Source organism: Nylanderia fulva, unplaced genomic scaffold (assembly GCF_048542155.1).
Source record: "Nylanderia fulva isolate GAGA-0341 unplaced genomic scaffold, ASM4854215v1 Scaffold21, whole genome shotgun sequence".
In the NCBI taxonomy this organism is placed as follows: Eukaryota; Metazoa; Arthropoda; class Insecta; order Hymenoptera; family Formicidae; genus Nylanderia; species Nylanderia fulva.
Genome location: NW_028190275.1, coordinates 3,724,410 through 3,745,778, shown reverse-complemented (window position 1 = coordinate 3,745,778; position 21,369 = coordinate 3,724,410). Strand labels below are relative to the sequence as shown.

At 33.9% G+C, this 21,369-nt stretch overlaps 4 protein-coding genes across 6 annotated transcripts; 2 read left to right on the top strand and 2 right to left on the bottom strand.

Moving 5' to 3' along the window:
- The first annotated feature begins 130 nt into the window (after positions 1-130).
- On the top strand, positions 131-9,004 carry LOC114945504 (uncharacterized). The gene is given in 13 exon segments (XM_029321757.2): positions 131-266; positions 357-764; positions 841-1,029; positions 1,162-1,415; positions 2,155-2,323; positions 2,441-2,622; positions 3,311-3,568; positions 3,868-3,970; positions 4,981-5,052; positions 5,613-5,707; positions 5,789-5,948; positions 6,027-6,420; positions 6,422-9,004. Coding segments are annotated over 12 exon segments (2,490 nt in total). The 5' UTR covers positions 131-266; positions 357-670; the 3' UTR covers positions 6,942-9,004.
- LOC114945505 (lipase 3-like) lies at positions 8,735-14,128 on the bottom strand. Of its 3 annotated transcripts, XM_029321762.2 has the most exons (10): positions 12,880-14,128; positions 11,963-12,214; positions 11,424-11,634; positions 11,231-11,345; positions 10,823-11,066; positions 10,292-10,450; positions 10,131-10,218; positions 9,885-10,027; positions 9,626-9,780; positions 8,735-9,515 (listed from the first exon to the last, which is right to left on the bottom strand). In XM_029321762.2, exons 2-9 carry the CDS (start codon positions 12,077-12,079, stop codon positions 9,628-9,630), a joined length of 1,230 nt encoding a protein of 409 aa, XP_029177595.2. In that variant the 5' UTR covers positions 12,080-12,214; positions 12,880-14,128; the 3' UTR covers positions 8,735-9,515; positions 9,626-9,627. The 3 variants fall into 3 exon arrangements, with proteins under 3 accessions (XP_029177595.2, XP_029177593.2, XP_029177594.2); XM_029321760.2 differs by lacking the exon at positions 8,735-9,515 and having other exon boundaries at positions 9,643-10,027; XM_029321761.2 differs by lacking the exon at positions 8,735-9,515 and having other exon boundaries at positions 9,643-10,027; positions 11,963-12,096.
- Positions 14,129-14,205: 77 nt separating this feature from the next.
- NC2alpha (negative cofactor 2 alpha) lies at positions 14,206-17,396 on the bottom strand. Its single transcript, XM_029321749.2, has 5 exons — positions 17,131-17,396; positions 16,834-16,906; positions 16,618-16,711; positions 16,240-16,419; positions 14,206-16,170 (listed from the first exon to the last, which is right to left on the bottom strand). Exons 1-5 carry the CDS (start codon positions 17,170-17,172, stop codon positions 15,891-15,893), a joined length of 669 nt encoding a protein of 222 aa, XP_029177582.2. The 5' UTR covers positions 17,173-17,396; the 3' UTR covers positions 14,206-15,890.
- Positions 17,397-17,580: 184 nt separating this feature from the next.
- On the top strand, positions 17,581-21,151 carry DNApol-eta (DNA polymerase eta). Its single transcript, XM_029321746.2, has 7 exons — positions 17,581-17,874; positions 18,120-18,254; positions 18,371-18,579; positions 18,664-18,830; positions 18,896-19,119; positions 19,216-19,339; positions 19,439-21,151. Exons 1-7 carry the CDS (start codon positions 17,777-17,779, stop codon positions 20,849-20,851), a joined length of 2,370 nt encoding a protein of 789 aa, XP_029177579.2. The 5' UTR covers positions 17,581-17,776; the 3' UTR covers positions 20,852-21,151.
- The last annotated feature ends 218 nt before the right edge of the window (positions 21,152-21,369 follow it).

Genomic DNA, 21,369 nt, shown 5'->3' with positions numbered 1-21,369 from the left:
GAACAATTATTTTTCAAGAAAGTGACGTCACATTGATCGACCAATCAGGAACGAGAAGTGCGAAAATTTCTTCGTCTGTGATTGGTCGATAAATACCGCATCGAAATTCGCTCGATAAATAATTTTGTAAACCAAGCTTGATATAAAGAAAATGGAGGATCAAGAGTTTTGGGCGCGTGTGCTTTCTTCCTTCGTTAACACCAACATTGTGACAGGAATCAGCTCATAAAGTCCGGAGATTGTTAGCCGATGCGGTAGAGAAAATGGTAACTTGATAAAATTTTGCTTGGCTCTCGCAGAAATATATTCCGGTAACAAAATGTAATATATAGCCGAGATATATGACTCCTTTTTAGGGGATTCGGTATTGCCGGTCAAAGAAGATCATATAAGCAGTACTCATAAAATTTCGCTCGCACTACGTAGCACACTACGGTAAATTTATTCGTATTTGAAATACCATGATGTCGCGAGAGTAATAAGAGTACGCGAGAAGATGTTTGCTTCCATTAACCATAGTTCTAATTCCACAACAATAGAATTAGAATGTATTCTCTATACTGTATAATAGAGGGAACATTATAACAATCCGGCAAGAGTACACCGTATGTGCTATTGCTGAGTTTCAAGATCTAGGATTTTGCTTCCTGTGCTGTGACTTCCTACATAGATGAAGATGAGCGGAGATATGTTTGAGGAGAAAGATTATCCAACCCAATGGGCGCTCAATCCTTCAGCTTATCAAAACATGAGTAATGAACAAGGTACTTTTTCGATAAATCTTCACACCTGTCAGTAATGTATGAATTTTTGATGATGTTATTGTTTGTCCGGAACCAGTGGATTGGGCAGCTCAGGCGCAACAATGGATAAAAATGAAGGAGACAACTGTACCACCGGCACCACCACCACCAAATATAAATCCCATATATTCCATAAACGATGGTAGTGGTGAGGCACCAATGGATATGGACACCAAGGATGATGAGATGCCTCCTGTACCTCCTGCACCAACCATCAGTGGATCTGGTAAGAGAGAAAAAACAGGATTTTAAAGATTTTATATTAGACAACAGATTTTCAAATAGACAATCAAAGATTATTACCAAAGTCAACAGCATAAGATATTTTCTCTCATGCGACATTGTGGCTTGTTAATAGAAGCTTGGACTCAATGGAACCAGTGGGGTCACTGGAATACTTCAGCATCTGGAACAGGAAGCTGGGAATGGAGCGGCGTACCACCACCTGGTGTTACTATAGGTCCTGATGGTAAACCAATTGGACTTCCAACTGTGCCAGTTATACCACCTGCGCCAACAATATCTACCACTACTGATTTTAATACACCTCCTCCTGCTGCACCATCATTGTATTCGTACAATTCAGTAGCACCAGCACAATCGTACAATCAGGTAAAATCTAAAAAAGAAAGTTTATAATTAATAATAATATATTATTTACGACATAATTTAGATAAATGTTAGGTACTAAATACATTTGTCACGTTAGATTATATTAAGTTGGCCAATAAGTTCGTGCGGTTTTAGAGCCGGCTAATGTAGTCAAGTTGATGTAGATGGTTTGCCACGCTTGTTTTTGATATTTGGAGAACATCTGCAATCTCTCGCATCGTGAAACGTTTATTAACGCCTTTATTTTGACTTGATTAATCTCAACTAGCCGGTCCGAGCGTGGTGCGTCTTGGATAGAAAAATTTCCTGAACGAAATTTTGCAATGATTTCTGGCACACACGTTCTTTCACAACATCCTTACCATATACCACACATATGTTTTTAGATGTTTGTGCCGCGTTTTTGCTTTTGTTAAAATAAAACAACATAATATGGCGAAAATGCTCGTTTCGTTATCCATCTTTTGAATTATGTTAAACACAAAATACAACTAATCTTTACGTATTTTTTTAAATACATGTTGAAATATTACTTATCGAACGAAATGCGCGCTTTCACGATTTGAATTGAATATAGTTGCTTTTCAGAACATTAAAGCCATCTATTGTCAAAAACCGCACGAATTTATTGGCCAACCTAATATATACATAATTTATTGTTTTAAATATGAATTGTTATTTTTAATATTTTCAAGAACTCTACTATTATTTCCAATGTAAATGACCATTGTATCATCAGGTTACTAATTATTGGTCTGGAGAACCACCTAATGCAATATCATCACAACCACCTCCATTCATGAAAGGAATGAGACATACGAACAGAGCACATATGAGGGTAATGGATCCAGTCCGATGCCGAGATGATAGAGAAAAAACACCGGAAGAAGATACTACTATGACTATAGGTAAAATTAATAACGATAATTCTTTCTTGTTACAGTTGTTTACGAGTTCGGCGAGTATAGTCATGAATTATATAATAATTCATCTGCTATAACTTGCTGTTAATCTATTCTGCATAGACGCCGCAAAACGAAGACAGTTACCAGCATGGATTCGTGAAGGATTGGAAAAAATGGAAAAAGAGAAACAGAAGGCTGTGGAGAGAGAACGATTAGAGATCTTGAGGAAGCAAGAATTGGAGGCTCGCAAGCAAGCAGAGGATGAAGCGCGTGCAGTGCTCAATCCTAGCAAGAGCAAATTTGTAAGATCTTGATCATGTTACACTAGAGTTTTAGAAAAATAAAAGAACGGCACCATCACCATCATTTTCAGAATTACCATATAGGATTTTTTCAGCTTCAGTTCATAGTTTGTATGGGATAAAACAAATTGTAATACAAATAGATTATCAGCTGAAGTTAACCAAATTAACATAGTAATTTCCGTGCGTGTTGTTTATATATATACAAATATTTTTTTAATTAATGATTATCATTTTCAACTGTCAGACAATTGAAAATTATGATAATCATTAATCAAGTACTGTTTGCAAATACCGAGTAGCAGCGTGTCTTCTACAGACTTACATGGCGAAATTAGTAGTGTAACTGGTACAGTTAGAAGTCTGTCTGTCTATGGTCACTATATGACAATAAATCAGGTAGAGGAAGAACCACCGATCAAAAATCGCGATATATATGCCGTTTCTCTATCTAAAACTTTACATATTTACGAAATATTTACCAAAAACAAAGTTGAAGTATATTCAAAGTCCAAATGAGAAAACGGGCTAATTAAGAGTCAGAATTTGTGCTTTCTTTCTCGCCTGCCTGACTCTTAAATTAGAGCCATTTCTCCCGTTTGTGTTTCATAATTTTCTAAACTTCGATCTCGACAAAGATTTGTATGACTATGAAAAAGTTATTATATATCATCGTCATTATTTTCAGGATTCGGACTCGGAAAAGGAGACTGAACAGGACTTCGACATAACGAGTAGCAATACGCGTGGACAACAATCCGTAGACAAGAGCTATGATCGCACCCCGGATATCGTTGTTCGGCCACGGAAGTCGCGATTCAGAGACGCCGATTCACCAGAATCTCACGCGGACGCTGACGAGAGTCCAACCGCCACGACCAGCACACCTCCGTCTCTCTGTACAGTCGCACAAAAGCGATCTCCTGATGAGATCTTTCAGGAAATGGTAAGCAGAAGACATTATACGTCTGCGTTTTCCGCTCCCTCTTGGTATCAGGTAAAAAAATTAAGCATTTGATCTTTTCAATTTGAAACACGAATTTATTTACATATTTAACATAAAAAAATTAAATTTAAATTAAATTTAAATTTATATTGCACACATGCTCTCCTCCTGGAAAAAATCTTGCCCTTCCAGAAGAGTAAATACAAGTTAATTTTCAGCAAATATTCTCAATTTATAATGTAATTAATCTTGTACGGCATCGCAACACGTGAAATAATTTGTTTTTTCTTTTTTCACAGATGTTGAAAGTAAGACGAGCGCTGACGGAAATACTTCTGGAGGTAACGAACGAAGAGATTGCTACGGTATGCAGAGAGGTTTGGAGCCGCGCACGTGCCAAAGGTACCCCAGATACACACGATAGAACTAACCAATTGAATTTCCGTGCTTTTGCTCGTTGGAGCACAGAATTCGCAGATTCAGTGAGCCTACTGGCCGCGCCACGCTGCGAGGAAGCTGTGCGATTGTGTAATATCAAGTTGAAAGAGAGTATTAAACAGAGATTCCTTAATCCGCAGACTTAATTATTCGGCAATTTCAGGACATCCTGTTATTTTATTTTTTGTGTTTTCAGGAATTTGCGTTTAGCATAAGTCATAAACACGTACATATCTCACTCATTTTCTCACGTCTTCAATCACGTAATCGTTTCGCATTACGTGCCGATTTTCAGATTTTAAAGGCTTCTCCTTTTTACGCGCCGGCATTTTTATGCCCGACAATCATCTCGCGCGACACATCTCCTTAGGAGATAAAGATTCTAGTATCATATATTTATTTACTGTAATATATATATATATATATATATATATATATATATATACATATATACACACATATATATATATATATACATATATATGTATAAACAAAATGTTTACATAATCGGAATTTGTTTTAACAAAAGCACTTTGATATTACAATTAGTAATATTAGATGAAATAATAAGAAACTTATGTACGCCTTTCATACCCATTTTTACGTCATGGGCACGTTTGATCGCTTAGCTTTTATACACTTAGTTACGATCCAAGTTTTTTTCAAGTATCTAACTTGTTCGTTATTTCAAGCGGATTTTATCTCATATTTTCCGACGTATAATCAGTATACCAAATCGCGATATCGATGAATTTTCTCAAAGTATTATGTAGTTCAATTTTTGTAAGTGAAATAATGCTGTAAAGATTTCTTATAAGGTTTACACGTAAGGAAGCGAAGGGACGAAGGAATGGTTCGGCCCATCTTGTCACGAGAATGAGCCAGTAAAGAGCCATTCATTATTATCGGGGGTCATTTATCCGTGCGATGGTACTTTTTTAGCGATTGGTTACTAAATGCGTGTGTATTGTAAGTCCCCGCAGGAGAGACCCCCGTCGCATCCCTCAACAACACGGCCCCTCTTGCTCAGATCACTCGCAAGCTCGGTGAGTAAGCTTCAACACTTGATATAACACACGGCGATATCCTTAGGGAACGGCCTAGTAAACGAGTAACTAGTAAGCAAGTAACTCGTTAAGAGAGAAAAAAAAGAAAGAACAAAAAAGACACGGGTCAATGCGTGAATGCATTTGATGTTAATTCGGCCGTTCGCATCGTAGAGATTTATTGCCTGCAATTGAGAGAGAGAAGTCTCTCTCTCTCTCTTTCTCTCTTTCGCTCTTTCTCAGGATATTCCTTGATGAAAGTAACGGCGAATTTTGTATATATATTTTTTCTTTTTTTAAGGGTCCTGAGTCCTCGCCGTAGCTATGTCAGATTGTGACGTCAGAGGCTGAGAAAGTATACGCTGAAAGTTCTTCGATGCCATGTTTAGATGAAAAAATATTTCGAAATGGCATCTAAGAATTTTTAATATGCGTTTTCTCGCCTCTGACGTCACAATTCTAACATGGTAGGCGTGGAGTCAGGAGTCTTAACACCCATTCCAATTTTGAAAATGTCGCGCACTCTGAACGGATGTAACTTCGACTTCCATCTGCCGTAGGTCTGGGCATCTACGGCGACAGTAACAGCGAGTCCGAGGAAGAGCAGAGCGAACACGCACAAGTTCATGACGACGACAGCGACGATGATCTGAAGGTGAGGCAGACACTTGATCTCTTTTTCGCAAAAAAAAAAAAAAAAGTTTTATTCTAAAATATTAATTCCCGATCTCCGTAGGAAACGTTGAAACGTCGACAGCAGGCATTTCGGAAGATCGAGGAGGAGATCGAGACGCGTCTGGCCGAGGAGGAGGAGAGGGAGGAACAACGTAGTTACGACGAGCAACAAAATAGACAACAAGAAAATCATACCGGTAATACTAGCTGCCGGGATACAGGTATGTTTCGACAGATAACAACACAAGCGTATGTGGCCGTGAGCAAATTAAGTGTAACCCCCTGACGTCATACTTTAGTTGATGAAAAAGAAACGGTAAATAATCAAAGAGAAGCGTCCGAAACTTTATCGAGCGGCGGGCAAAGTCCACAAACGGCGGCGCCGCAGAAGGCCCCGTCGACGGCCGACGATCACCAGCAGGCGACGAAAGCGACGAAAGCGAGCAGCACTGTTTCGGGATCGGCTGACTCCGAGTCGAGCAGCAGTGAATCCTCGAGCAGCTTGTCCGAGTCGAGCCGCGAGAAACACGCCAAGAAACACGATAAAGCGCGCACTAGCAAGCAGTCGCAGCCGCAGCAACGCGAGCAGCAACAGCAGCAACGCGGTTATCATCAGCGACGTCGAAAGTCCAAGAGCAGGAGCAAGTCGCGAAGTGGCAGACGATCCGTCAGGTCGTCCCGCTCGTCCGAACGGAAAGCGACGTTCCCGCTCAAGGTCGGCCAAGTCGTCCCGCAAGAACTATCGTTCGCGATCCTCGCGTTCTTCTAGCGATCGTAGATCCAGCAAGAAGCATCGTACGCGATCCCGCGACGACCGGAAACGCGTGAGATCGCGCTCGCGCAGCTGTCGAGGCCACTCCAGGTCGCCGTCCGTCGACAATCGTAGTAGGAAGTGGCGTTCGTCGCGGTCGCGATCGCGTAAGAGAAAGTCCCGCTCGCGTTCCAGAGACAGGCGGAGGAACAGTCGATCGCGCAGCAAATCGTCTCGCGTGACCACGACGAAACGAAGAGGCTCGCGCTCGAGGTCGCGCGGCGATCGTAGGGAGAGATCGCGTAGCCGCTCGAGGGATCGAGCCCGAAGATCGAGATCGTATATTTCCAGGAGAAGCCGACGACGGGGCAGCCGGTCCAGATCGCGGGATCGAAGTAGAAAGTCGCGATCCAAGTCGAGCCATCGAGATGGTAAGAAGTCGTCACATCGATACAGGAATTGAGCCTGAAATCTGCTCTCCCAAGCCCAAGGTTGTATAAATGTTCATTCTATTTATAACTTTAACGGAGAATAATACGAAAACCAAGTGTACTATATTAGGTTTTTTCAAATAAGATGTTGTCACTTTCATGTTATTAATATGTAGACTAAAAAATTCTGAAAATTTCTCTCGGAAATTCTCTATCTCTCTTTCTCTTTCTTTCCTTCTTTTCATTTCGTCGCTGCATCATCGCGCACTCTTTCTCTCTCTATTATTTCATTGGAGTGTTTGTGATATTTCTCATAAATTTCTATGTGTTATAATGCCGATGCGATTTTTATTATTATACTTTATAATTGATTAATGATGTGGCAGCACGCAATCTTAAGTGCAATCTATGGTACTTTTTGCATGGAAAGGAATTTTTTCTTTTTATTTACTACTTGCTACATGGATATTTATTATTTTCTTTACAATTAGACGATACTTTACAATTAGATTATTAAGGGTTGAGTTTTGTTTCTATTTTCCCTGTAAAAAATGTTAAAATGATTAAAAGTTTTTTATATTGTTAGGATAATTACAAAGTAAATGATAATATATTATTACGAAAAGAGAGAACAGTGAAATTTGCTCAATTTTTGGAGATCTAGTGGTGGCGACGATTAAAATAAACATTAAATATACTATTTGATTAAATTTTAGATACTTTTACATATATAATTGTATTATAATGGATTTATTATTAGATTTAATCGTAAGAAATACATATGATACATACACATAAACACATAAAGCGATTGGAGAAGAGATTAATCAAAATGCATTCAAAAAATTGACACATTAAATTTGCGTAGATATTGAATATTTTTAAAATGACAGGTTGAAACAAACTAAAGCAATAAAATAATTAACGCTAAATATAATGATTAGCATTAAACATAAAGAGTTTCAAATAGATATTTTATTGATGTAATATGACATTTACAAAAAAAACATTTTATCACTAATTGCTAGATATACTAGTATATTTTGTACTCTTTTTTTAACATCAAATCATTAAGATTCGAATCTCTTCCTTTAGTTCCAAGAGTTTCTTTATTAATGTATTTTTTGACATAAAACGTTAACTAGTCAAATGTACTTTTCTGGACATTAGTTACATTTAGACATAAACATAATTAAAATGTATGATAAATTTATGCAATATATTTCGTAACAATGTAATATATGAGAGAAAAACAATATATTAAACTATTATCACATTTTTGCTAATAAATGAATTACTGAATGGCCATTTCCCCAAGAATTCATTAAATAAATAAAAAGTCTTAAAATAAATATAAAAAATAATTCTCGAATGCATAATCCTATTTGCAGGAAAATTCGAAAAGAATATGCCCTTTGTACAGAATATTATTAAACGATTATTTGTTCTTTCAATGAGTCTAATTATTTATATCGTGCGAGAATCTAATAAATTAAAGTGAATCTAATGGAATAAAAAATTTTAACCATTCTTCTTTTGGATACCCAGAAATAAAAGATTCTTATAATTCATTAAAAACGTATCGTTAAATAAATAAAATTCAATTAAATTTAAATGTTAATAGAATCTGGAAGGATATTTCGCGAATGAACTTGTTATTAAAATAATTATATATAATTATATATAGTTATTTAAATAATTATTTTATATAAATATATTGAATTCTCAAAAAACACTTTATTACATGAGATTTTGTATTCCGATTAAAATAAGAAATTAATCAAATTCTGATAAAAAGAAACGAAAAACATTTTTTAACACAAACTCTCAAGAGTATTATTGCAAACATGAAGTGACTTGCTCGATATTTTCTAGAATTGGATAACGTTGACACGAATCCTAGAAATCTGATTTTGTTTCAGCATCTTCCACACTGGCTTCCGCTCGGCTTCAGCGTCTCACTGATTCAGTTCGTCGACACACATCCACACTATTGTGGTACAGTTACAGTTTTTGAATATATCACATTAAATCTACTCTCACAAATAGTGTATTATAAATAAATATGGACACGTAATAAATAGCAATACTTCAGGGTATGTGTTATTAAATTTGCTTACTCTTGATATATATATATATATATATATATATATATGATATATATATGTATCTCTTTCTTTTCCAAAAAGAAAGAAACATCTCTCGTTCAAATATTATATACTAATAATATTTGAACGAATGCATACATTAAGATTTATATGGCAGCGGAAGACAAAATAAAATTGGCGATGCGTGCTCAATCAAAGTACCCGCATTTTCTTTAAAGTAATTCCATTAAAGATTATTATGCGATCAGTGAGGTAGATCTGAAAGTACGGATCTTGCTTGTTTTTGCGTATTAAACGGAAACAGCGAAGATCCTTATTATTAGTCGCATAATTAAATATCCTTTCCTCTTCGTTTTCTTTTTTCGCATCCCTTGTTTAGTGATTTACGATATAAAAAATATAAATCGTGACAAAATTCTATCATCTATAGTCTTAGCTTCGTTGTTCGATTGTAGATTGAGATCATTGAATTAGATGGCTGAATCGATGATGAAGCACCTATAAATCGATATATATATATATATATATATATATATATATATATATATATATATATACAATAGTCGATAGAAATCACTATAAATTCAGTTTGTTTTTCGTTTTCTTACCTTTATGTCATTGAATTCATCTTATCAATCAGATAATCATAAACGAGTTCTGGTACATTCAATCCGTATACGAAATCGAAATGACCCAATGGTTTTAGCGTGACCGTATGTTTCTCCAACAAATTCGGCAATTTTTGTTGCAATATATCAACGTCCTAAAATGAACAATCAAATCTGATATCGAGTCTTGGAGATATATTATCTGTATGAGATGTCTCCTAGCAAATAATTTGTCTATTAATAATTTGCGTTTAATTACATTCGGATGAGCTAAAACGTCGCTCAGGCCGTTGTACAAAATCACCGGGGCTGTAATCCTTTGCATAGGATATTCTGGTGGTACGAATTGTCTGTATACTAGGATATTCCTTATCAAACCGTAATCGTAAGGGCGAAAATGTCCTGCGAGGAAATTATTTTTTTTAAGATAACAAATTGTTCCAATATGAAACGCAGAGAATTTTTAATTTTATAAGAATTTGTAATCGAGCTCCAAAATTGATACCTGGATTTTGAATACCCATCGAGTAATGAACTAATTGCTTTAACGAACAACCTGCCGGCGCGAATTGCAGATATTCGGCTAGATGCGCCTGAAAGTATTTAAAAACGTTACTTTCGTAAAATCGCGAGTCAGAATCATGTTTAACTAGGATGATAGCTTACATGATCCACTTCGCCGCGACTGAAACCTCCTATCGAGGCTATAACAAACGCGCAAATGGGCTCAGTGATAAGGCCTTCCCGACAAAAACGATATGTTATCATTTTCTCCAGGTTCGAATTTGGCAACAATTCAAAGAATCCGATGTATTTATAAAATTTCTGTTAAATTAAACGAATAATAAGCACAGAATATAAAATATAGTTTACACAATTTACACTACTTTTTAATAAAGAGATCACTACAGAAAATATTTTATCATATTTTCTTTTTTTCATAACGAAAAAAGTAATTGAATTTATTTATTATTTAGTGTATTCATAAATATGAATATATTGTATAGATATTTCATAAGAATATAATAATTATAATTTCGCTTTTATGTAGAAAGTGATATAAATAATAATTATCCAGATATGTGAAACAATTATATATAATAATTTGAAAAAAATGACTTTTATTAATTATTTGTTTTTTTAAGTTCTCAAGTTTTTAAGAATATCTTGAAAGAGTTAGAACTATTTAATTCTTACCCTGAAAAAATTTGCGAAGAAACTTAAAGGTCTCAATAGACCACCAATATGTCCTGTATAAGCCACAGGGGCTAGAGCAGACATGAGTTTGATCTTTCTATTATATTCCGGCCTGAGAGACATTAGAACCCAAAATTGTGTCGTTCCTTGAGAAAAGCCTATGTAAAACAGTTGTTTTTGTCCGGTTTTTTGCAATATGTAATCTATCATAGCGGGTAAATCGTAAATACCCATCTCGTGCCAGCTAAACAGAATGTTATATTCATGAATATAATTTAAAAAACTTAAAATATTTACCAAATATATTATTTGTATTCTTGACAATTGACACTGCATAAATAAAAAAAGGAATATTAAATTTTAACGTCAAGTTTATTGCGAAACAGTGAGAAACTTGCGCTTCGATACCTGAAATCCCAAAATTCAGGACTTTCCAAGGAGAGCCTCGTGTGGTTTTTCGAATTTGTTGTCCCCCGGGAGTTGCCGAGCCACACGTCATAGCCATTGTCGGATAAAAGATAAGCTAACGATAACAAGAATAATATTTTTAATCAACACATTTGTGATAAAAAAAGTTAAAAGATTGATTGATTTTTAATACCGAGTGATCGATTTTGACCCGTTATTACCCAATCCATCGAACACCCCAGCAATCCGTGCATAATTAAGACCACTCGTCGATTTTCAGTATTAGTCGAATTATTACATAGTGCTTGATTAGATGGTATCCGATGCACAGCTAATATGTATCCGTCCCTAGTTTTTACATGAAGAAGCTCAAAGGGGTAGCCGCTCTTTTTTATGAAGTTTTCCTATAAAATACAGCGAAATACTAAAATGTAATCTATTGACAAGTTAAATTTATCATTTTATCATCAATTTTTAGCTCAAAGAGAAATCAATTTTCTTATAATTATAATATATTATAATTCATAACAAAAAAATATATATATATATATATATATATATATATATAATATAATTAATAATAAAATAAAAAAAATAAGTTATAATAAAAAAATATAAAAATTATACAATTATGAAATTTAAAAAGTTTTCTTATAATTTATAAAATATACATTACACTGTTCTTTCAATGTAAAAAAAAGAAAGTGTATTATTTTCCGAAATTTTACTTACAACCAATAAATTGGAATCCGTGTGCGGCGGGAATATTTGGTGCGTGCGTATCAGACCCTTTGTTTGAACGATAAATCCGTAATATAGCAGCGAGACGAAACACCAGTATGCAGACATTATTTCCTCTTGACTGTCTAACGATGGTTATTTTTATATATAATTTGCACTTTTTGTAATATAAATGTATCGTTGCTTAGCTCGATACGACGTCGCGTTTCGATATGTAAACAGAATGCGTTCAAACGGAGAAACCTATTCTTTTAAATATCATGAATTAGTATATTATGTAACTTATTAATTTAAAATTTCAATTTTACACGAGAGCGCATTAATCAACTAGAATTGATCTATGAGGAGAATCAAGAGATGATATAAAAGATTTATATATGTATATAAATATGTACATGTATATTACATATATTGTTTTTCAAAAGAGAAACGAAATTTATATTCTGAAATACTTAATTTTGATTATATAAAGAGTATTATTTTGTCAATAATTTATTGATGAAATAGGATATTTAACTATTATTGTATTAATTATATAACTGCTTTTACAATCGCGTAATTTCGAAATCAATATACCGTCATAATTCCAAGAAGTAAGCAAATAAATTTACACACACGTTATATAAATTAATATATGTATATTACATATATTTTTTGAAGAAAAGAGAAATATATAAAATATGTGACACAAAAATTAAACCTCAATCACCGAACAATTTTAAACACAATCGATCACACAAATACATATATATATTGTCATATATATAATAAAAACACAAATAATATAAGTAATTTTTACAATAATACAAGACTTGCTGTTTAATTCAATATAAAGCGCTCCTCGTAAAAAAGTGCGAATATTTTTTTTTAAACTGTCTGAGAGAAATCTCTGCTGCACTTTTATTTACCCTATAAAAGTGGTCTTCTTCTTGAAAAGAGAATTCTATGTTTGAACCGTGGAGCGAGACTGAAGTTTCGGATATATCTACTTCCACAGCGACGAGCTGTTTCCGTAAATCTCTCCCTTCTTCTCCGGTTTATATCAATATTCATTTTTTGTCGCTCACGTATTCGAATTCACAATTGTTTTTATTAATGACACGAATTTCCTAAAGCCGCTATCGGGACACAGGTATAAGAGCGCGCCTCGAGCACGTGACAAACGCGCGGAACTTCCGATGCGCGATCACAATAGGCGGTCTCGCACGTTAAAATCACATTTTCGCAAAAAGTTCGTCGCGCTCGTCCCCAAGGTAACTTCTACGCCCGTGATTGATTATATCCAATTCGTGATTAAAACGGCCGGAATTTTCGGAAGAGTGCCGATATGTCATGCGACACATGTGACAGTCATAACTTTGACATTTTCGCGATAAGCGCAAAAAATGGATGATTAATGACAAAAAAAAATTCACGCTGATGCAAAATTAATTTTTACACATTTGCCCCTCTACGTTTCTCCTTTTTCTTCAATCACTTAATTTTTAACTCCAGAAAAAAGAAGAAAATGAAAGTTCTTATATTTAAGAAACTAAAAGTTTTACAAAGATATATGTATAATTATATAATATTGTGTTATTTATATGATAAAAGTCTAGACATGTAAGAGATTTCAAACTGCAATGGAATAATCTGTAAAATAGTACATGCAAAAAATTTTCAAAATGTGACGGAATAAGCAGAATGAATAAAGATCGTATCATTTTTTTCTAGAAAAATCTTAACAAAGATCTATATATATACCCGAATATGAACCATAAATAACAGATCAATACTTAAATCTGATACAATATTTAAAATATACTATTCGCAGAAAATTTTCACTTTTAATAAGAAAACTAATTTCGACCTTTACTCGAGTTCTCTTAAAGCTAATTGTTGATAATTGATCAATAAAACTTTTACTGCTCGCAGAATTCGCTCTTATAATAACGGAATTAATTTCCATATTTGTGTGAGTTCTTGCACCTGATTACTGATTATTATTCTTCAATAATTAGAAGTAAAGCTCAAGGTTAGTTGGTAACAGCGAATTTGTTTAACATTATGATACTTCAAATACTATATCTGCGACACAAATATCTATGCTGGTCCATGACCTAAATATTCTTTTTTGAAACAATTACAATAAAAAGAGTCGAGAAGCAAGATGTTAAATGTGTAAGATGCAGGTATATAAGGTTGAATTGTTTCTATAGATTGAATAGAATTGTTTCGCTCGAATAAAAGAAAAATTTAAATAGCATAAGCTCTTTATTCCAAAGTATGAGTGTGTAACGGTTGGTGAATTGAAAAAGACAGATGCTCGAAAAATATAAAGCACGTAGTCGATTGGTCTTATCTAATTACTCGTATCTTTGTGTTTGACATATGCGTTTATAACTGAAAACACATGTACATCTAACATCTTCATGAAGCTACCTACACTCCATCGTTTTCGTTTCCAAGCGCAGATCAATATTGTTTTGAGCATAGTAAACATACACATATATACATATATAATATATACCGTCGTCATTAAACGTACATAAGTTGAGAAAAGCGGTTGTTTTTTTCTATTTTTTATATAATTCTATAAAGATAATTATCATTTATATTATAAAGAGATGAGCTTTTTACATTCTCCGCTTCTAGTGAATTAAAGTCATAAAATGATAAAAAAAGAGATAAAATGAAAATGAAGTATACATGTATATAAATATAAAATATATATGGCGTTAAATACACATTATACAGTATATCAATGAAATGCAAGAGTGCGTGTAGAATTCTTACTTTTCTTTATATTTTACTTGAAAAAAATGTGTTTTACGATTTAATTCCTATAAACAATAACGTTGAAAAGGAAATAATTTAAAAATTAGATACAATTACACGTGAACACACCACAATGCGATATCAGTAAAATCGCCCAGTTTTATGATGCCATATTTTAATATTAATATATTATATATACAACCTATATATATCATACATGATATATATATATCTATTATCACTTTGTGATCTGCATAATTTTAAAGGCGTATGTGTATATATATGTTGGGCTATATATATATATTTAATCCGAAAAACTTGTAAACAATATTTAAAAATTTATAAACAAAATTATAAATAAAGTATAAATACAATTTTATAGATTTAAAAATTTTGTTTCAAAATATAATTGATTAAAAAAAAAACTTTTGTAAAAAGTTCAAGATTATCTTTATTATTTACACAAGTTGCATCTTTTTTTGTTTCCAAATAAATACAGTATTTTTTTATTGAATTCGAACTTGTCTCGATATATCTTAAAATATGAAAGAATTATATATTTCTATATCAAAAAGAGCAAGATAAATTTTCTATAAAAAATTTTTTTGTTTTATTTTAAACTGTAATTTAAAACAGAGAGATAATTTTTTTCTATAACATTTTCTTTCTTCAGATTATTGCAGTTGCCTTTAAAATAGTGTAGACCATTATGATAAATTCTGAATGTTATTTCAGTAAATAGAACTAAATTTGATCATTTTTATATTTTATATATAAGTGTATATAGGGCAAAAGATACCGTCGTCAAAATAAAAACATAGTGTATAATATATTTATCATTATACAAGAAACACTTTTAATTGCAACAATATATAATTTTTATTTTGTTTAAATAAATCTGTTAAAAATAAATAAAAAAATAAGATTTTTAAAATTTCAAATAATTCCAGATATTTCATACTTAAAACCTTGCACAAAAATAAACATGAGCAAATAACGAGTTGCTTCAATCTGAAATGATTAGTCAATGCTAATTAAACAAATGAGCAATTGAGATGAAAAATATTTCTGTTATATGCACAGGCGCGTCATTTTTCCCGTCTTCAGTTAATCGTGCGTATCCAACAAGAGTTTTAACTTCCTAAATTTCATGAAGAGATTATTAAGTGTCATAATCCTCGTCGATGTTGGCAGTGTGAGTAAAATTCGATGTCGGCTGATTACTCGCGCTTGGATTAACCTCCGTATAAAAATTTGGTTGACTAATTTGAAAGGACACAGGTACAGATATTTGGAATTCTGGAACCTGTGAATGCGCTCCTACTGCCCTTTGGTTAGCGGGATTTAAATTACTTGAGACTGCAGTCGATCCATTGTCTCTTGTACTCTTATGATTCGTACTTGACTCGACGCTAATTGGCAATCCTAGTTGTTTTTGATATCTGCAGATATATATGAATCATGATTACATATGTGAAATTTTGACAGCCACATCACACACTAAAACTCACTCTAATGGATCAGGATGCTGCATTATAGTAGGACACACAGTGGCTGTGTTTGGTAGATTGATTTGCAATGGTGTTTCTGGTGATGTAGGCACCTCATCATCAGGTCCTGATACATCAGGGAGAGACTTCACTAAGTCCTTCAGAAAGTCGAATCGGCTTTCTGATAAGATGCACTGTTTCCTGCAAAGAAATAAATTCCAAATATTTATGCATTATTTTGTCCAAGATACAGAGAAGAAAAGAGAAAAAAAATTGTGTCAAAGTACTCTAGAATAATCCTAAAGACAGATATGAACAAATGCAAGATTGCATTCATACAAAATGGTCATTAGAATTTGGATGAACCTGCTTTACACCCAAACACAATTGTTTACTCACATGTGAGATGGACTTAGGGTCTTAGCATTTTTGGCGCTCGTAATCTGCATGGTTTTCGTTAATAACGAGTGTACAAATAGTTCTAGGGTTCTAGGTAAACTCTGTTAAGGAAGCACATCAACATAGCAGATGCAAACTACTATACGCATCACATACAATTGTCTATGCTAAGCCTATACTAAATCTGTATTTGGGAAAGATATCAAAAAAGGATATAGATTATGATCGGCACCGCCTGGGCGACCTTCCCGACCTCCTCGTCCGTCTGCATAATCTTCTTGATACGACCCTGACAACAGACACGGCGAGGTTAGATTATGTCAACTCATGAAGCGTAAACGCGGAATATATGTACGTGTTCGGAATCGAAAAATTTCATCCCAACAATAACAATCAATCATTGCTCGCGTCTATCGTCGCGTCGCCGACGAGTAAATTTAAGATCGACAAATTATGATCTTTCCTCGACATAAACAAATTCAAGGTGTCTCGCGCAGTTACACATTCGCTTACCGCTGGAAAGCGTGCGTTATACTTTTTCTTTTTGCTGGGCATATCGTTTTTCCACGCGCGCGGGACGGATCGGGTTTTAACACGACGAGACAAGATCACGCGGGACGGCACGCACGTTTACGCACGCGACACGGCACGAATCGCGTAAACAAACGGGAGCAACAAAAATTCTCTCGCGAAAAGGGGTTTCTCGTGGTATTGTCTTTAGCCGCTTCCTGATTTACGCGCGACGCGCATGAAGCGAAATCCGAGGATCTACATCTACAGTTCGCGTCACACAGACTGTAAATCAGCTGTTCAGAAATTTGACAGGTGACGCTTTGCGCACGCGCGCGCGTACGAAGTTTTATTGGCCGCGCCATTTTGACACTAGGGTTTGCGCATAAAAATTGTCCGATTGAATTGTTCCATCTATGGTTTTTTAATGTCTATGGATAAAAGAAATCATGTGATTCGATCCCGCCAAAATCACAGCTGTAACCTGTCAAAAAAATGGAGCGAGCGATGTTAATCGCTCGCGTCAGTTAACCTTAGAAAAATGGTTTATAAGTTATTAATTGGGACGTACTAGATTTATAAAAAAAATTTAAATATATTGTGTAAAAAATGGCAAACTTCAGCTAATAGAATCGTCGTCCTGGTCGACATGGATTGCTTCTTCTGTCAGGTCGAGACGAAGCTGCAACCACAACACGAAGGAAAACCGCTCGCTGTTGTTCAATATAATCAATGGGAAATGGGCGGGTAATATATTTATAATTTAATCACTTATATATATTTTACGTGAAGTCATAGACTTCATTCATTCTTGATATTCTATGATAAAAATAAACTTCTTCAATTAACAAAGAAAATTTATCTCCTTAATCCTTTTTTTCCTATTCTATCCTATTTTTCGAAAATATATTTGCTCCAGAGTTAATCTGATTACTTTTTGTTTAAACATTTATTATAAGTTCATTGAAATTCATACATTTGATTGGTTACAGCATAATAGCTGTTAATTACCAGGCACGAAGTTTTGGAGTAACCAGGCATATGAGAGGAAAGGAAGCTAAAGAAAAATGTCCGGACTTGGTTTTAGTTACCGTTCCATGTCTTCGTGGAAAAGCAGACACATCAAGGTAGCAGTTTGCTATTAGAATTAATTTCTATTAGTAGAATATGCTAATTATTTATTTATATCATATAATTTAACATTTGATGTATTAAGTGTTAACAATTTGTATGATCCATACAGGTATAGGAAAGCTGGTAGCTCGGTTATTAAAGTTATAAAAAAACACTGTAATGTGATAGAACGTGCAAGTGTCGATGAGGCATATCTTGATATTACAGATATTGTTGATAAAAGATTAACTGCAACTAATATTACTCCAAAGGAACTAATATCATCTCTTGCAAATACATATATTGTAGGATATTCAGAAATTAATAAAAATGATGAAGGTAATGAAAAAGAAAATTATACTCTCCTGACTTTCTGAACTGAAATATATATATATATCTTAAATATATATTAAATGTATTTAGAAGAGAGATCTCAAGGGCTACAGACTTGGATACTGGACACTTTTAAAGAACTGCATGATATTAAAGCTCAGAAACTTGCCGTAGCTGGTGTAATAGTAGAAGAAATAAGGGCTAGCATATATCAAGAAACTGGATTTAGATGTTCTGCTGGAATTTCACAGAATAAGGTACAAATATTTTCTCCATATTTTTATGTAACTTACATATTAACTAAATGAAATTTCATTAATAGATATTAGCAAAATTAGCATGTGGATTACATAAGCCGAATTGCCAAACAATTTTGCCTGAAACAGCTGTTCCAAGTCTTTACTCTACACTACCGGTAAAAAAAGTTCGAAATCTTGGTGGAAAATTTGGCGATATTGTGGTCGAATCTCTTGGTTGCAATGTTATGGGAGATTTATTGCAATATTCTTTAGAACAATTACAAAAACGATTTGATGAAAAAACAGGGTAAGTCAAAACATCAAACTATTTATAAACGTTTATAAGATTCAATCATAATTAATAATTTGTTATTTCTAATAATTTATAATTCTAATTCTCTAGTTTGTGGCTATATAACATTGCCCGAGGTGTAGACAACGAACCTGTCACTAACAGATTATTATCAAAGTCTATTGCCGCATTTAAAAATTTCCCTGGAAAACAAGCTATTACCTCATTAGAAGTGGTATGGGATATTATTAAACATAAATTCTAATAATATATGAAAAATATTCGAAAAAGATAATGCTTATATATTTTAAATATACATATATTTTATATATAGTTAAAGCACTGGGCTGGAGATTTGGCTGCAGAAGTTTGTGAACGACTTGAACAAGATTTTGAAGAGAATCAGCGACGCGCGACGCAACTCACTATCTTTTATCATTACTGTCAGGACAAAAATATCGTATCGCAAACACGTTCGCTCGCTTTGAACTCGTATAAATCAGAAAAAGTAGCAAGTCAATGCGTGGAAGTTATCACCAAGTCAACACGATCTCCAGTGGCGTTTATGGGTATTTCTGCTAGTAAATTCGTACCATCCAAAGAGAGTGGAAGCTTTCTAAAATTTTTTAAAAATGTTAAATCGAAAGATAAAGAAAGTAACAAGACAGATTCTGATAAATCGGATATTATAAATTCGCCTAGAGATGTGATAAATTCCTCATCTAGTTTAGAAATAAAAGAAGAAAAGTCATTTACTAATGTCAACAAAGAAGACTCATTGTTAAAAATGGAAGAGAAACAAATAATCAAAGAATCAGTCGCAACGATTAGCAAACCGATGATTAAAACAAATAAGAGAGTCCTCAATAATTCGTTAAATATGAGCGCCGAGGATTCGCCTATATCAAAAAGAGTTGTCAAGTTGATTCAGGTGTGCAATGAGCGCGAAAAGGCTGAATCTAAAGCTAAATGTCTATCGAAAATGACGATAAATAAAAACGATTTTCAAGATTCGTTTTTTATGAACATATACAAGACTAAAAAAAAGGAATGTTCTGATAATATCGACGAGAAGATCGATGCCGAAGAATTGGAATACGGGGAACCATCTAGCGCGGATGAAACGGATGCAAATAACGAGAACAATTATAATCCTAATTTATGCGTACAAGAGGACGCTCACGAAAAACCTTCCACGAGTCGCATGTATACCTATGTAAGCAACAATAAAGAGTCTTCAGAGAACAACGAAGGAACTTCCGCGCAAGATCCCTTGATACGATTGCGAGAAATATTTCCAAATTTGGATGATATAGATCCCGATATTCTATCACTGTTGCCGGCCGATTTGCAGGAAGAAGCAAGATTACATACGGAATCGCGAAGCAAGAAACAAGAGAGCGTTAAGGCGGTTACAGATTTACCCAAGACGAAGAGAGGAAGACCCGCCAAGTCCAAAATCGCCAGCAAGAGTGGCAAGAGTCCTTTGTACAATTTTCTAATCAAAACCGATTCGAACGAGAACGACGTGCCTCTGGAACGATGCGCCGAGTGCGATCAGATGATACCTATAACGAAGTTTTGCGAACACGTGGACTTTCACGTAGCGCAAAATTTGTATCGCGAGATTAACAAGCCTGTGTCGAGCGAGATGGGTGTAAAAAGGAAACTCGGGAACGCTGAAGCTGATGTTACTTTCGTGAAACGTCCAACGTCGAACGATAATCACGAAACTATACACCAATAACTACATTTCTCTCATAGCTACATCACTTATAAAACAAATATATTTTATCAATATTTGTTCTCTCGTCATGTATTATGTGCCTATAACGTATAGATCATTGAAAAATTTGTAAGAGAAAAAAGGATTTTTAATATGTATATATTTTGTATGTTGTATATATATTAGAAGCTCTAAAATTGTTTTATAAAGTGTCTGAAATCGATTTTTATAGTACATAACATTAATTTTCTTATACATGAAAATATTTTAAGTAAATCATATTTTAATTAAAAGACTAATAAATTGTTCTTTTTTCTTCAATTTTGATATATTTGAATTAATTCTATTTTATTCTAATTTAGAGTATAACTGAAAGTGTGGTCGAATATTAATAATTGAAAGCATTTGCTTCCTTTTGGAATCAATAAAAAAATTAAGTATTTGCTTTCTTTTTCACCAAACACTGAAATTTATTTACATATTTAATATAAAAAAAATAAAAAATTAAAAAAGGAAAAAAATTTTAATCATGTCCTGGA

Bases quoted from the DNA above. Each gene is read 5' to 3' on its own strand.
- DNApol-eta (XM_029321746.2), top strand. From the start codon at position 17,777: ATGGATTGCTTCTTCTGTCAGGTCGAGACGAAGCTGCAACCACAACAC. The intron at 18,580-18,663 runs GTAATGAAAAAG...AAATGTATTTAG, and splicing joins AATTAATAAAAATGATGAAG to AAGAGAGATCTCAAGGGCTA. The intron at 19,120-19,215 runs GTAAGTCAAAAC...CTAATTCTCTAG, and splicing joins CGATTTGATGAAAAAACAGG to TTTGTGGCTATATAACATTG.
- LOC114945505 (XM_029321760.2), bottom strand. From the start codon at position 12,079: ATGTCTGCATACTGGTGTTTCGTCTCGCTGCTATATTACGGATTTATC. The intron at 11,346-11,423 runs GTATTAAAAATC...TGTTATCGTTAG, and splicing joins GGGTCAAAATCGATCACTCG to CTTATCTTTTATCCGACAAT. The intron at 10,219-10,291 runs GTAAGCTATCAT...AAATACTTTCAG, and splicing joins GTCGCGGCGAAGTGGATCAT to GCGCATCTAGCCGAATATCT.
- NC2alpha (XM_029321749.2), bottom strand. From the start codon at position 17,172: ATGCCCAGCAAAAAGAAAAAGTATAACGCACGCTTTCCAGCG. The intron at 16,420-16,617 runs GTGAGTAAACAA...ATTTCTTTGCAG, and splicing joins ACCCTAAGTCCATCTCACAT to GAAACAGTGCATCTTATCAG. The intron at 16,171-16,239 runs GTGAGTTTTAGT...ATATATCTGCAG, and splicing joins CAGCATCCTGATCCATTAGA to ATATCAAAAACAACTAGGAT.